The sequence below is a fragment of the Camelina sativa genome, chromosome 18, assembly GCF_000633955.1.
Source record: "Camelina sativa cultivar DH55 chromosome 18, Cs, whole genome shotgun sequence".
Classification (NCBI taxonomy): domain Eukaryota; kingdom Viridiplantae; phylum Streptophyta; class Magnoliopsida; order Brassicales; family Brassicaceae; genus Camelina; species Camelina sativa.
In genome coordinates this window covers 12789238-12803768 of record NC_025702.1, presented here as the reverse complement: position 1 = coordinate 12803768, position 14531 = coordinate 12789238, and the positions used below count along the sequence as shown (strand labels likewise).

Here is a 14531-nt window from a genome sequence, read left to right as displayed (position 1 = left end):
AGGAGGGAAGGTAGGAGGTCTCCAGATTATCAGGATTATCAGGAGGTAACCTTAGGCTCTAGAAGCAACAGAGCAGAGCCTGATGGTGATATGATAAGATCAGAGCGCCAACTTTCCAGTGCGGTGGTTCAAGATGAAAATGGGTATGATTTGTCTATTTTAGTGTGTTGTGATTGGTTCTGTGTGTTCTTATTTATTCTAATGTAGATTTGGGTTACGGCCTGAACTTCAGATTTAATAGTGTGTGGTAAGCTTTTGAAGACAATTGAAAGTTGAGATTGATTAAAGCTTTTGTTATGGTGAAACAGGAATGTGTCGGATCAGATAACCAAAGGTGGTTCTTCAAGGGAGGCGGCTGAGCTGTCTGGCGGATCAGAGAGAGGTATAAGACATAAAGTTTCTGAGAAAACTTCAAAGATGGAAGATGGTGTTTTGGGCGAGTTTCCGGCTGAAAGGTCCTCTGCCGCCAAAGCTTCACCGCGACCAATGGTTGAAAGATCTCCCTCTGCGACTAGTCTTGACCGGAGATACAATAATCGGGGTGGTACAAGACGGAGTCTTGAGGTTGAAGAATCAGGTCATAGGAACAATGGTAGGGATTATTCAGCAACTGAGGAGGAAAGGCTTCTGGTTGATGAGACGTCACAGGCAGAACTATCGTTTAGCAATAAAACCAACCAGAACCATTCTTCTTTCCCTCCAAGACCTGAATCTAGGAGTGGCATTAGTAGTCCTAGAGTGGGTCCTCGAGAAGAAGATAACAGGGTCAACACCGGTGGACGTTATAAGAGAGGCGTTGATGGGATGATGGGCAGAGGGCAAGGTAATATGTGGAGAGGTGTCCCAAGCTGGCCGTCTTCACTTCCAAATGGATATATTCCATTTCAACACGTACCACCTCATGGAGGTTTCCAAACTATGATGCCGCAATTCCCATCTCCATCTCTCTTTGGGGTGAGGCCTTCTATGGAAATGAACCATCAGGGAATCTCTTACCATATACCTGATGCTGACAGGTTCTCTGGTCACATGCGTCCACTCGGGTGGCAGAATATGATGGATGCCTCAANATGAGAGAGAAAGTGATCGAAATGATCGGGAGCGCGAGCGAGTTCGGGATCGTGATTGTGACTACGAAAGAGATAGGGACCACCGTGATAGGGATCGGGAACGTGATCGCGATCNTTCAAACATGTATGGGGGATCTGAGTGGGACCATAACAGGCGCATGCCAGGCCGTGGCTGGGAATCTGGTGCAGATGAATGGAAAACTCGAAATGGAGATGCGAGCATGGAAGTCTCATCAATGTCTGTTAAAGATGATAATTCAGCTCAGGTTGCTGATGATGAGTCTCTTGGCGGCCAAACAAGCCACTCTGATAATAACAGGGCAAAAAGCGTTGAAGCTGGGTCAAATCTAACATCTCCAGCAAAAGAAGTACACGCAAGTTCTCCTAAAGTGATGGCAGAAGTTGCAGCTGAAGATCTTGTTTCGGAAACAATTGATAACACTGAACGTTATCGCCGTCATTATCTCTCAAAGCTTGATATATCAGCAGGACTTGCTGATTCCGAGCTGCGTAAATGCATTAGCTTATTGATAGGTGAAGAACATCTAACAGTTGATGATGGAACTGCCGTGTTTGTAAATCTCAAGGTAAAATTTTCTATCCTCTGACATGAAATCAAAAAGGCAAGCTCTGATATCAAACTGATGAAGCAAAAGCTTCTAGAAGACATCAATCATTTGTTAGTAACTTAATAGATCTTTTTTCTTATATCTCTACATTCTCTAAATGACAGGAAGGTGGGAAGAGAGTACCCAAAAGTAACAGTACTTCCTTGGCGGCTCTTTCACTGTTACCATCTCAGAACTTTTCAGTATTTCAGGTAATGCCCTAACTAAGACAAGTAGCTCCTGGCAGTTTGAGACTTATGTCGATACATTAATGTGAGCTTTCCCACTTGCAGATAGCTATGGACTTTTATAAGGAGCAACGATTTGAAATAAAGGGTCTTCCAAATGTCAAAAGTCACGGGCCTTCTCAAGTCTCTCCTTCCAATCTGGTTAAAGTCGAAAACAATGATGATCTGAGTGATGAAGTGAAAGGAATTAGTTCAATGGATACATCAGATGTGAAAATTGCAGATGTGTCTGATTCAGACACATCCCAAAATGAACTGCAAAAAGTTTCGTCACATGTTGGTACAGAAATGAAGATAGAAACACTAGACGCAGAATCTTTGTCTCCCAACCCAGACAAGTCTCCCAACCCAGACAAGTCACCTGAGTCCCTAAAAGCTGTGGCGTCAGATGACATTGAAGGCTATGTACAAGCTGTGGCTTCAGACCACATTGAAGGTGATGAGCAAGAGACGAAACCGAAGCCAGATGAAGGAGCTGGTGTAGACCAAACAATGGAGACAGCTCCCGAGCATGATGGTGTTCCAGAAGATGATCCAGTTACCTTGTCAGTAGCTTCACCGGCACGCGTGGCTATGGATGTCGATGAGCGGAAAGATTTGTCTGTAGACGAGAACATGGAAGAAGCAGAAGAGAAGAACGAAGCTGATGATGGTGATGGAGAGGGAGATGGAAGTGTAGTTGTTGGGGATGTATCTCCAAAGGTAACAGAACCATTAGTTCATGAATCTGATGAGTCAGTAATAAGTCGGATACATGATTCTCCTCAAAGTACACATTAAGACATTTCTATATTTCCATCTCATTTCTGTTTTGTTTTTTTTTCGAAATCTTTTACTTGCAATGCAAATTTTTTTTCTTCTCATGTTCCTTTTGTTTTGTGCCATCTTTACCCATTTCGTGCCGAAAGAAATAATAAAAGAAATAACATGAAACAAAAAATGCTTTGCAGTGTTTTTCATTTTTTTGCTTTTTGAGCTTTTTTGAGTTCTTGAAACACTAAAAAAAGGAAAACATTTGGAATTTAGCTATACATCGCTAGGAACTTCTCTCTACTCTCTACACCTACAAAACAAATGCCTTGGAGCTTAGAAGTGTCTTATTCAGAAGTTACATCAGCTTTAAGCTCCATAAGTTTCCTATTCAAGCTTCCTGGGTTAGTTGTAATTGAGGACAAACAATGCCCTGCTTTCTTCTTCTTATGTGTAAGAGCAGCTACATACAACTTTCTCTAATTCATGAATTTTCTGCAGTTGCTAGATTTGCATAGACATGGCACTTTGAATTCATCTGCCTCATCTGGATCAAATAAGTAATCATATCTGCAAAAACACAACCATGTCATATTCAATGAATGGGTAATAGTTGAATCATGTTCAAGAAGAGACTGATGTGTATACGTTAACTCCTCGCCAGAGGCTACAGTGGTCTTGGCAATCAGAACAATCCTACTTTCGTCATCTCCTACACTCATAATCCTTGCATAGCAATTTGGCATACACTGCATCACACAACACAGCAAGATTTTGTACTTAAGAGTCTTTGTCGGTAAAATCTCGATTTATATACATGATGGATTGCTTACCGAATGATTTATTAGTCGAGCGATATTCCCTTTTTCTGTAGCATCCACCACTACTTCCTCACTAATCTTAAACAGCTGCAACAAGTTCAAAACAAAAATAAAGTTTCACAAATCGATTTTCACAACCGAAGTTAAAGACTGTCACAAGGGAAATAATGATTTCAACTCACATAACAATCCTTCCCTTCCTTACGATATCTTGCTTCCCTCAAGTCTGCAATGGTTCCTCTCACTTGTTCCCCACGGTATTCAAGAACCTGAGAAGAAATTATATTTCAATATTCTTCAACACGACAGAGGAAAGGAAATAGTTTCCCTTCTTGAAAGAAGTATGTTCAGATGGCTCTGCTTACCATATCTCCTTCTTGAATATTTCTTCTCGCAAAAAGACCCCATCCATGTATACCAGATCGACCAAAGCAAACCCGATCCATTTCTGTCCTCTGTCACAAGACAATAATACTCATCAGATATTGATACAACTACATATTACAACCTCTTTCTAACATATGAGGGATGCTTACCTGCAAGTAGTGAAGCCGTTCCCTGAACGAGGAAAATGATTTGGGTTCTTCTGCCACATGCTACACATTATATTTAACAAAAAGACTCAGTCCCAAGTTGCGTTTCCTGGTACATTATGCTTATTGACCCTGCATAATGATTTTTTCTTACCCTGAATGCGTTCAGAGTTTGGATCGCTTCTGAAGGATGATGACGAGGTCCTCCTGTGTAGTGAGGAATACCCTCTTGTTTTGTCCTCTATAAATCACAAACACACACATAATGAGATCAGTCTACCAAACAGAAGGGACTTTAACCCAGTGCATACAGAATTTTTAAAAATTCAACAACATACCTTATTAACCTTTCTTTTATATAGTCGACAACGAGCAGAAGAAAATGGATCAACTGGAATGGTATCCTCTGCCGCGGACTCTTCAACTTCTTCTCTATTTGCTAAAATAAGCCTCGAACCCGCTTTCTTCTTGTTTTGAACAAGACTTTTTGCAGAAAAGACCCCTGAAGGCGTTTGTATAATTAAAACAGTATCTGGATTCGGAACCCTAAACCAAAAACAGCACAGAAAACAAAAATCATAACCCAAAATCAAAGGATTTTGCAAATAAGGTATTGAGAATAATTTACCTGTGAAAAGAACAGTATGACACCATCTTTGTTATCTGTCGACCATTTTTCTCCAAGCAGTGCAACTACAGTCAAAATATGCATATATTACCAAAAAAAAACACTTATGATACGAAATACCAATTCAATACAAAATGTTACAGTAATTTGATTCCATACTAGTCAAATGCGGGAGTCAGATGATAAAGAACTTCATATAGAACGAGGAAAACTCAGAAATAATATGGGTTACCTCCATTCTATACCCAGCTCGGGAAGCACACATGGCATGATAATATGTAGAGCACTTGCAACACTGAGTGCATGAGCCATGTATCTGCTTGCATATTACACAATTCTGGAATATATCAAAAACAGGAGAAGGTTAGGAACAAGTATCCGTGGGAGCTAAATATGAGATCCAGGAATCAGGTTATGTACCTTCACAAAATTACTTGATGGAATACTCAAAATCCCTAAAGCTGGTTCCATTTTTTCTTCACTTGCAAAACATACTTCAGGCTGAAACCAAGCACATGTCACGTGAACCCACAGTGTCTCCACATCAGTTGGCTTCAATGCACCTCCTAATTTATCAGCACACAAAATCTGGCAGTTTAGTTGACGGTCAAAAATTGTGGAATTCTCGATGAAACTGAAATTTCAGTGGGGAATGGATAGCCAAATAAGCTCTTTAAGTAATATGCACAGGTGCCACCAGGAAAATCAATCACTATGGTCTAGAACACCGTTTACTGATTGCAATAGTTGTAACAGTAAAATAAGACAAGTCCATGTTAAATACGCTTCACCAAATAAGGAACGCAAGAAATACCTTTTACAGGACAGAGGCAACACTCTCGTTTGATCTCAGGTGTCTCACAGGCTTTGCAGACCCAAGATGTGAAGTCACGAACGTTTCTCGTCCCATAGCATTCCTGATGAACTGCTATTTGACATCTGAAGAGTAAATGCAACAGAAGACAAAAAATAGTCACAGGTCAGTTACTTTTCCTCTAGATATTTCAAGAAATGATAATAGCAATGAACTTCAATATTACAAGAGATGGTGATCCAAAGATAGTAGATAATGCAAACGTCAGATCAAGCATGCAAAAGTTTACTACAGGCACAAGTAAAGCTTTTCAATCAAAATTTATGATTTGTCGTTAAAATTTAGAGAAACTACGCATTTTAGAGCAGCACCTGTTGCAGATAATGATCTTGTTGTAGTCCCAATCTTCAACCCATCTGCAAACTGCACATCGCTCGGTTGTCCACTTCACGTTGACCGGCTCATACTTTTCTGCCAATAGTGAAAGAAAATAACAAACCAGCATAAGCAGCTTTTAACGAAGTAGAGAAACTTTTAGATAGGTTCTGAGAATCCGAATTGCTAAATACCTCTAAGAAAGGAAAGCAGCCTCTGCTTTCTCTGCTTTATAGAAGGTCGTTTAGGAGGTTTTGCTGCAGTAGCATTTGCGTGGAACTCTGCTAATTTCATCATCTGCAGTGTGAAGGTATATGGCATTCAATGATCAGAGAAACTTAAAAGACAAAAATCATATCCCTAAAGAGAAACTATGAAAACTTTGAACAAACCCATTCTTCTAGAGGCAACTTGGAGCTTTTCACTTTAACACTAGTCCTCCAATTTTTTGCTTTTGAACCAGTATGCCTTTCCCATTCACTAAGTGCTTTCCTTTCAGGCCCGCAAGATCCACATTTACATACCACTCTGTATATAAACCAAAGGGAGTAAGAAATTAAGAATACTCTATAAAATATTTCAACAAAGATATCTAAAAGTCTGGATAAGTTAACAGGTTAGAGGCTGTTGCTTCGCCAAGTCTAGGATAATTATGAGGCAATAAAAGTGAGAACAATATGAAATAAAGATAAAATAGTGACAGCTTACAAATGAAGGCTTGGAAAATATATGCCTTCAACTCCAGAACATACAACGATAACCTTATCAGGAAGCACCATTGGGGCATTGTTCTTGCCAAGTCTATACCAGAAAACTCTCAAATTTATAATTTGCTCACAATTCAATGGCTAATAAGAATTAACAATAACAGTTGGTGGTAAGAGAACCTACTTGGATTTTGAGTCTTGTTTTTCAGAATCTGATAGGTCAAAGTTAAACTTTGTTCTGCATGTGGGACAGTAGTAATCTGTTTCCCCCAAATCCTTCAGATTAACAAATGAAATTTCTCTCAATACATGAAAGTAACTGGGAATGATAACCTTGAAAACGAGAAACATGAACATGTACCTTAAAATGCTTATGTGATATTTGATCGCACGCTGAGTGAACCCACACTTTACACCCATCACAACGCACCTGAATCACCGTATGTAATCAAACAGTAAAAATACAAGAAAACATTACGTGATTCAACACTACAAATATAACATAAATTTGTCTGCTTTTATTACCCAGCTCTGACTATCCAAACGATTCCATATCTTCTTGCATATCCCACAAACCTGTTTTGGTTTTGTCAACTGCAACGATAATTAGTTTGACTTCATCGAACTGAAACTGAACAAGGAGCATAGCAAAAACTTTAAACATACCCTTGAACAAGGTTTACACAATAACTGATCTCCAGGAATCAGAGCTTTCATTTTCTCTGCCTTCTTAAAAGAAAGTACCATTCTACATCCTACACAGGCTCTTGGATCTCTGTATTTCTGGTATTTCTTCATCATGTTCTGCAATTATACAAACTCAAAGTTCTATGACCATGAAAAGAATAAACTACACACGCTCAAAAAAAGAACTCTTAGCAAAGAGAAACTTGCCTGATTTGGAGCAACATGGTCAAGATATTGGCTTGACCCTGCAGCTTCTTCAATCCATCTGTAGACAGAATCATCAAAAGTCTGGTTACCTGCGGCCATGTTAATATCCTGCATCAGTTTCTCTGTGAATCCTTGGTCAGCCATAAGAGCTTCTTCAAGTGCCTTCTGGAAATCACCAGGGTTGCATTTACGCAGTTCAGACTGTTCTTGAAACCTAAATAACAACTAAACTATTAAGCAGCACACATGTATAAAAAAACAAATCTCGTATAGAAACATTCAACGGCGACCCACCTCTCTACATAATCCACAAAAGGAAAAATCATCCCTCTTCTAACCCATGCATAATCCTGCTTCCATGATCAAGTTAACAACAGTAGACAGTTTTGAGAATCATATAAGAAGACTATATAATATATATAACATACCCTTTCATTCTCTGTCCCAGAGTGACCAAAGAACATGACACAAGCTGCATCAGGTATACAAGAACGCAAAACAAGCTCAGGTGCTTGCGTCATTGGATCGATAACAATAGCCGGCCAAAACGGTTCCTTCCTCCCAGATTTACCCCAAACCAAATCACCAGAGTAAAAATCCTCTGGCCCATAAACACCTTCCTTCTTAGGACGAGTCTCATCTTCAAGCAAGGTCCTCGAACTCATCTTACTATTATTATATCTAACAATCTCTTCACATTTATCCTCATCATCATCTCTCTCTTCTTCTTCATATAATGTACTACCATACTTATAGTTCCTAGGCTCCTGCTGCTTTGTCTGGAAACAATGGTTATAACTAGCTTTGACTTTCTCCTTCCTGCATGCTTCTTCTTGAATCTCTTCCTCGCGTTCTTCGCCACTGCTTTTACTATCTTTCCTCCAATTCTCGATAACCGAGTCATTAAACCGAGAAGGAAGCACCTGAACTCTTCCTCTAGATGTCCTCACGACCGGTGGACGAGAAACCTCAACTACCCTATCACGGTGGCTAGAATCAGAAACTAACCTCTTTGACTCTAACTCCTCCTCCTCTTCTTCCTCAACTTGAGGAGAACACGAGAGCTCCTTACACCATCCATTGAGTTTACCAGGAACAATCCCAGCACCAATCTCTCCAAGAAGATTAAGAGGGTAATAGAAATCACCACCATTGGAGTTGTTGACCTTTCTCTTCTTCTTCTTAGGAGCTCTATCATCTTCCTCAGTTACAGAGTTGCATCGTTTCAAACTCGGCATTCGAGTTTTCAAATTCCGTTTGATTATCATATCTTCTGATTCGAGTTACCCAAATCACTGCATCACAACACTTGGAAGAAAAAGAAAAGAAAAAAACAAACCTTTTTCTCTTTCAAATTCAACAAACCCTAATCTTTCCCCCAATTCCAGGTTCTTGAACGAACACAAAACCGAACAATCCTCGGTTGGGTTTGACCCACTTTTGTCGAGAGATCGTAGTAAAGTAGCAGAATTGTTGAAGGAAGCTTGTAAAAAATTCAAGAACAGAGCGACAGATAAAAAAAGAGAGATCTGTTCCAATAAAAATCCAAACTTTTTTTTTTTCTCTCTCTCTCTGTTTCTTAAAAGTTGGAAGAAACAAAAATTGCGTACTTTTGTTTTTTGATTTTGGATAAGGAGAAAACAGAATGCTGAATTTTGTTTAATCCAAAGACGAAACCTTTTTTTCTGCTTCGGTGAGAAATTTTTGAGAGAGAGAAGAGCGTGACAGAGTTTAAGAGAGAGAGAAGACGACGACGATGAAGGAAGAGAAATATAAAATAAAATAAAGATTGTTTTTTTTTTTTTTTTTTTTTTNGTTCTCGGACGTGTGCACATTATACCGGCGAATGATGTAAACGAGCTAACTTGCGCTTTATCCTTTCTCTCTTCCTTGCTTTGTTTCGTGTGTCTTCTGGTTTTTGAGTTTCAAGACATATTATTATTCTCTTCATGTTTTTTGTTTTAATTTTTCTTTCTTTCGATTCCGATATCGAACTTTTGTTTTTCTGTGTGTTTTGATTCTTTGTAGTGATGTAATAACTAATAAAGCTCCAAGAACCATGGAACCTGGAAGTTTTACTTGGTACGATTACGACACAGAGTACACGCGAGCTCTTTTGTGTTTTGTTTGGTCATTCATTTCATATATCTCTTTTCTTTATTTGTATTTCATTTCATCTTATTGAACTATTTCCTCGAATTCATTACTCTTTTTCAGTGTTTTTTTAATAGATTTATACCAAATATATTAAATATTAGAGTTTGAGAAAGATATATACAGTTCAACTGATTCATACAAAGTAAAAAGGGATGAATAGTTTGAAAACACCAAAAGAATGCCTTTTTTGAAGAATGGTGAAACTGATGTGTCATGTGTTTCACTGCCTTTTGTTATGTTATGTAGGTTCTAGATAAAGTAAAAAAAGCACTTAAAAACAGTTTCACTGTTTCACACCTAGAATATTTGCTAAAAGTAGTTATTAAACAAGAAACATGTGCAACTTGTTAATAAACACAAGAATAACATTTTCTAGTATTATATTGGTTGTTGTCCAAGTCCAATGCATGATAGAAGAATAGCCGGGTGTTATTAACGAAGCTGCAGTATCATTTAGTGATCTTTCGACCCGGAGTGTAGTGTTTATCATTGTCCACACCTTCCGACTCCGAGCTGAGGGATCAAAGTTCCTCCTCGTTAGATAGCATTCACCCGAGGAATGCCTAGTGCTGCCGTGAGGCAGCTTTTTTCGAGGATATTTCTGCAAAGGACCGATTTGGTTTCTTTTCTTCAAGAGAGAAGGTCGAAAAAATGGGTTTTGATCAGAAGCTAGGAAAGCTCTGTACTTCTTACTTCTTAATTTGGGGAATGTGTGTGCATTCGCTACTGTGGATGGCCAACATAGAAACCAAATCATTAAGGGTGTGAACCAGTAGTTACATGACATGACGTTTCAGCATTTTAGAAAATATCAAAACCTGTTGCAGTGCTTACAAGCAAAGAAACATCAAACACCTTTTTTAAAGATCACAAGATCTAATATATTTATAAACATGTAGAATTTATATAGATTATATATCTACATCTCTCACAACAAGTACATTACTTCTTTTAACTACAACAATAATACATATAACTTTTAGCTACAATTTCTTTCCTTAAAAGCTTATTCAGAGAAACCCCCTTTATATACAACAACTAATTTGGATGCTTATAAAGATTTTTAAGTTTTATACATAGATGATATAAAACAAAACTAGCTTCTTCTAATGAGATGGGCTTTGGTCTCCTTTATTCTTCCTTTTTGCTCAGTTTCCTTCCTTAGAGCCCTTTTTTAATGAACCAATCTATTTCCTCTCCTCTGTTTTCGCAAACCTTCCTCGGACCCTTGGTTGGCTATCTGCAAGAGCTTTCCTGCAAGCATACTGAAACCAAACCAAACAACATAAATGAGAATTGAGTTACTTTGAGAGTCTTTGAACCTAAAAGACTTGATACTCAATCATTTAGATCAGGATCTTGAAGTGTTTTGTTTGTATATATATACCTTGATTTTACGCCCGAAATTGCGCCTGCTCTTCTTGTTCCTGTATCGAGAAAGCTTCTCACGACGATCCTCTGAAGTACAGCTCACAATAATCCTATCCAATGGAGATTGAACAAGACCTGTCCCTAGTTTCTGCTCACCAAAAACAAACAAAATATACTCAAAATCAACAAATTTATCTTTTATAAGGACACAAACTTTGTTTCAAACTTTAAGGTGAGTTCAATGTTTATATTTCTTTTTGTCTTTATTCTTTTCGGATTGTCGAACCTGTATGTCGCCTTCACTAAAGGCTCTTCGCATCCCATAACCAAAATCGAAATCAGGGAAGTTCTGAATCATTACAGTCTCTTGCTGTGCATGTGACGACCAATCCATAGAGCTCAAATTCCCCGAGCTTACACTCTTCTGCATATCCTGGTTCTCATCAATCGTCGTCACAGAGATGTTCTTGATGTCTAAAACATCAGAGAACGGAGACTCCATAGCTGATTTCATCAAAAGATCTTGCTCACATTCATAGAAAGCTTTGTCCAGAAGCTGTTGACCACTCTGCAATGAGCCAAGATCAGGAAGCTCACAAAGCCCTTGTGAAGTGTCTTCACCACAAGAGATCATAGTCAAAGCAGCAGAGAGTGGATCAACGGCTAAGAGTGGCTCTTCAAGAACTGGATCAGGAGCTTTGAAAAGATCACTTTCTTCTCCAATATCGTATTCGGATGACTCAACAAAAGTGTTGTTCTGCAACCAAAAAAAGAAAAGAAAATATCACAATCATAAGTAACATCGAATCAAAGACCACACACAAGACAGAACATAGTTCGAGACATTCAGACAGTGAAACACAGATCTTTTTTTTGTTGAGTGGATTCGTTCAAAAAAGCGTGAAAAGAAAAAAGAGAGATTCTTAATTTTTTTTCTCTAGTGGAGGTTTTTGATATTGTAAACAAAGAGAGAGAGAGAGAGAGAGAGAGAGCCAATGAAATCAACAACACAAAAGCAAAAAATTTCTAGTTTTAAGAGTAATTAAAATCAGAACAGAACAAGTCTTGAAGAACACGGAATCTCATGTTCCAGAAATCACGGAATCTCATGTGAAAAAAGAGGCAAATTCCCATTACCACAAATCAAAACCCACAAATAAAAAAAAAGAGACTTTTCTTTTGGTTTCCCGAGAAAACTCCTTTCTTACTTTCTCAATGGAAAAAATAAAATTTTGGCTTCTTGCAGGCAGAAGAAAAGATTCCGTTTTTATTACTTTCCATAGGAAAAAGAAAAAAAAATTAAAACCTATTTTTTTTTTCTTACTTAACTTTCTCAGCAGCCAAAAACACATTTTGGTCAGGTCAGCGGAACCAAAATATCTCATCTAGTGGCCACAAAAATTTACTCAACTAAACAAGTTAGCTACTTCACACAAACACCACGAAAAAAAACACTTCACACTTCAATTTTAACCCCAAGAAAAAGAAAAGGCTAATTACATCATCACAAGACATAAAAAGAACCTATCAGAATCTTTAGAAGAACCCCAAAACCAAGAAAGTGAGTTTTAAAAATGAACCAAGAAATTAGAAAAACTCATCTCAAGAAAAAGATTTGTATTTCTAATGCAGTGAGATAAAAGAGTGAATGGACAAAAATAGAGTCAATTCAAACCATTTCATCGGGGATTTTGTATGATTTGAAGATGTCTTCGAATTGTTGGATATCAGTGGAACAATTTTGCATGTAACGGAGCATTAATCCAGAATCTTGATACATTTTGAGTACTTCTTGATCTTTGGGAGACAAGTAATTTGGAAGTAAGATATTGGTTTCTTGGGAGAAGATGAGGAGAAATGAATGAAGAACATAAGAAAGCAAAACAATCAGAGAGGCCAAGTTGGAGATTTGAGAGGAGAAACTCTTGAGGGGGAAAGTTTGGTCCTTAGCTCTCCTCTTGCCTTTTTATGAAAGAGAGTCACTACAGTTATTTGTTTATTGTGGACACGATAGAGTTAAAAAATCAAAAAATAAAAAATATTTCAACATAATAAAAACTTAAAATATAAAGGAAAAAAGTGTCCAAGTGCATAGAAATGTCTTTTTGTTGTGTATAATTAATTATTCAATAATTTATCCTTTTCATATTTATATATGTTGCACACCGACTAGATATTTAGCAAAATGGTTTGTGTTAATATCGTAAATTTTAAATCTACACTACATATTGTATGTTGAAGAAAAAACGAAAAAAACTGGAATAAATCTTAACACAATCAAAATCATTCAAACGTATTAATTTTGGCTAAATTGGTTAACATATCAGTATGCTAAAATAGGAACTCAATGATTTTGTCTATAAGTGATTAATTATCTTATAAATCTATACATAGTTAAAAAAAATATGGAAAAATCCTCCAATTCATCTCTCGTTGATTTTAGCACCTAATAAATTTTGAAATTTGAACATTAGTTGTGATTCCATCTTTCCATATAAGAATCATATTTTTTGGTATTTTATTTATTGCTTATAACAACTAATCTTATTTTAAAATATAATAAAATTAACTTCTTGATTATGACATTTGCACTGTATTTCTAGCAATTTTATGGAAGTAAACCTGTTAAATTTTTATCCAAAAAGTTTTAATATCTGAGTTCTGATTTATTTATTTTATATAGAGACTAAAAAGTAAGATATGTAAGCATGCAATTAGAACAGGTGCATGACGACTTGCAAGAAAGAAAAAAATCCATTAAGCTTTCTTGTCGTATATACTTCCTATTTTATTTATTTTTTCATCTGTCCTTTTTATATATATTCCATTGATCGTTTCAATCATATGGTTCCTTTTCTTCTTTATTACAAAAAAAACACTGTTACAACTGTATTTTTTTTTCTAATACGCGCTTACGTATTTATACTTGCCAACAACATCGACTTTTGAAGTTTTAAAAATTTCAAAAATAATATGTGAAAAATCATGCCTTGAATTATTGTTTTTCAGAACTAAAAATTAATTTATTTTAACGATAATTTCACTTTAAAAAAAAAACTAAAGTGCAAAATTTTATCTCCTAAATCTATTTCTTTCAAATAAATTTAAATTTACTCCCAAAATTCTTGACATTAGATATTTTTACGAGTACATCATTTCAAGAATCTAGTTCAATCTAGATAAAATACACATATAGTGATAAAAAGGACAAAAGAATTATGATATATCGTATGAGATTAAGATAGATAAGAACTGGCAAGTTGAAATTAACATTAAACAATCGACTGATGTTGATTAGGTTAGATTTTTGTCAATCTTTGTTTTGCTTTTATTTTGGGATTATTAGACTATAAAACCAGTTTTTATATGATTTTTGCTTTTGGAAACTAAGCAATAAGAGAGGATTATTAAAAGAATAATTCGATTGGATTAAAATAGACTATGGTGGTACGGCTGCAACTTGTGGTAGCTAACTGTTACACAAAACAAGAAGCACATGTTCGTGTGGGGTCTGCATAGCTCTGTTCCTCTGCCACTTCCTCATTTACTTTTCCA

General features: G+C 36.8%; 3 protein-coding genes across 6 annotated transcripts; 1 reads left to right on the top strand and 2 right to left on the bottom strand.

Moving 5' to 3' along the window:
- On the top strand, window positions 1-2789 carry LOC104761358 (the record flags this gene model as incomplete). The annotated part of the gene is given in 5 exon segments (XM_010484432.1): window positions 1-143; window positions 309-1082; window positions 1147-1657; window positions 1804-1890; window positions 1972-2789. Coding segments are annotated over 5 exon segments (2250 nt in total), but the record flags the coding sequence as incomplete, so codon positions are not given.
- Window positions 2903-9197, bottom strand: LOC104761359 (histone-lysine N-methyltransferase ATX5-like). Of its 3 annotated transcripts, none has more exons than XM_010484433.2 (23): window positions 7877-9197; window positions 7743-7798; window positions 7449-7662; window positions 7221-7358; window positions 7080-7148; window positions 6916-6984; window positions 6739-6830; window positions 6556-6648; window positions 6240-6375; window positions 6042-6144; window positions 5844-5943; window positions 5473-5597; window positions 5079-5224; window positions 4891-4995; window positions 4659-4723; window positions 4369-4576; window positions 4185-4271; window positions 4034-4093; window positions 3863-3952; window positions 3680-3766; window positions 3510-3584; window positions 3325-3425; window positions 2903-3246 (listed from the first exon to the last, which is right to left on the bottom strand). In XM_010484433.2, exons 1-23 carry the CDS (start codon window positions 8714-8716, stop codon window positions 3156-3158), a joined length of 3150 nt encoding a protein of 1049 aa, XP_010482735.1. In that variant the 5' UTR covers window positions 8717-9197; the 3' UTR covers window positions 2903-3155. The 3 variants fall into 3 exon arrangements, with proteins under 3 accessions (XP_010482735.1, XP_010482736.1, XP_010482737.1); XM_010484434.2 differs by having other exon boundaries at window positions 7080-7130; XM_010484435.1 differs by lacking the exons at window positions 2903-3246; window positions 3325-3425; window positions 3510-3584 and having other exon boundaries at window positions 3677-3766; window positions 3916-3952.
- LOC104761357 (zinc finger protein CONSTANS-LIKE 1-like) lies at window positions 10526-12994 on the bottom strand. Of its 2 annotated transcripts, none has more exons than XM_010484430.2 (4): window positions 12652-12994; window positions 11263-11733; window positions 10993-11124; window positions 10526-10870 (listed from the first exon to the last, which is right to left on the bottom strand). In XM_010484430.2, the coding sequence occupies exons 1-4, from the start codon at window positions 12754-12756 to the stop codon at window positions 10793-10795; spliced, it is 786 nt and encodes a 261-aa protein (XP_010482732.1). In that variant the 5' UTR covers window positions 12757-12994; the 3' UTR covers window positions 10526-10792. The 2 variants fall into 2 exon arrangements, with proteins under 2 accessions (XP_010482732.1, XP_010482733.1); XM_010484431.2 differs by lacking the exon at window positions 12652-12994 and adding an exon at window positions 12114-12132.

Coding starts and splice junctions, on each gene's coding strand:
- LOC104761359 (XM_010484433.2), bottom strand. CDS start 8,716: ATGATAATCAAACGGAATTTGAAAACTCGAATGCCGAGTTTGAAACGA. Junction 6,649..6,738: donor AAACAAGACTCAAAATCCAA/GTAGGTTCTCTT, acceptor TTTCTGGTATAG/ACTTGGCAAGAACAATGCCC. Junction 4,577..4,658: donor TCATACTGTTCTTTTCACAG/GTAAATTATTCT, acceptor TTTTTGGTTTAG/GGTTCCGAATCCAGATACTG.
- LOC104761357 (XM_010484430.2), bottom strand. CDS start 12,756: ATGTATCAAGATTCTGGATTAATGCTCCGTTACATGCAAAATTGTTCC. Junction 11,734..12,651: donor ACAAAATCCCCGATGAAATG/GTTTGAATTGAC, acceptor TTTTGGTTGCAG/AACAACACTTTTGTTGAGTC. Junction 11,125..11,262: donor TTAGTGAAGGCGACATACAG/GTTCGACAATCC, acceptor TTTGGTGAGCAG/AAACTAGGGACAGGTCTTGT.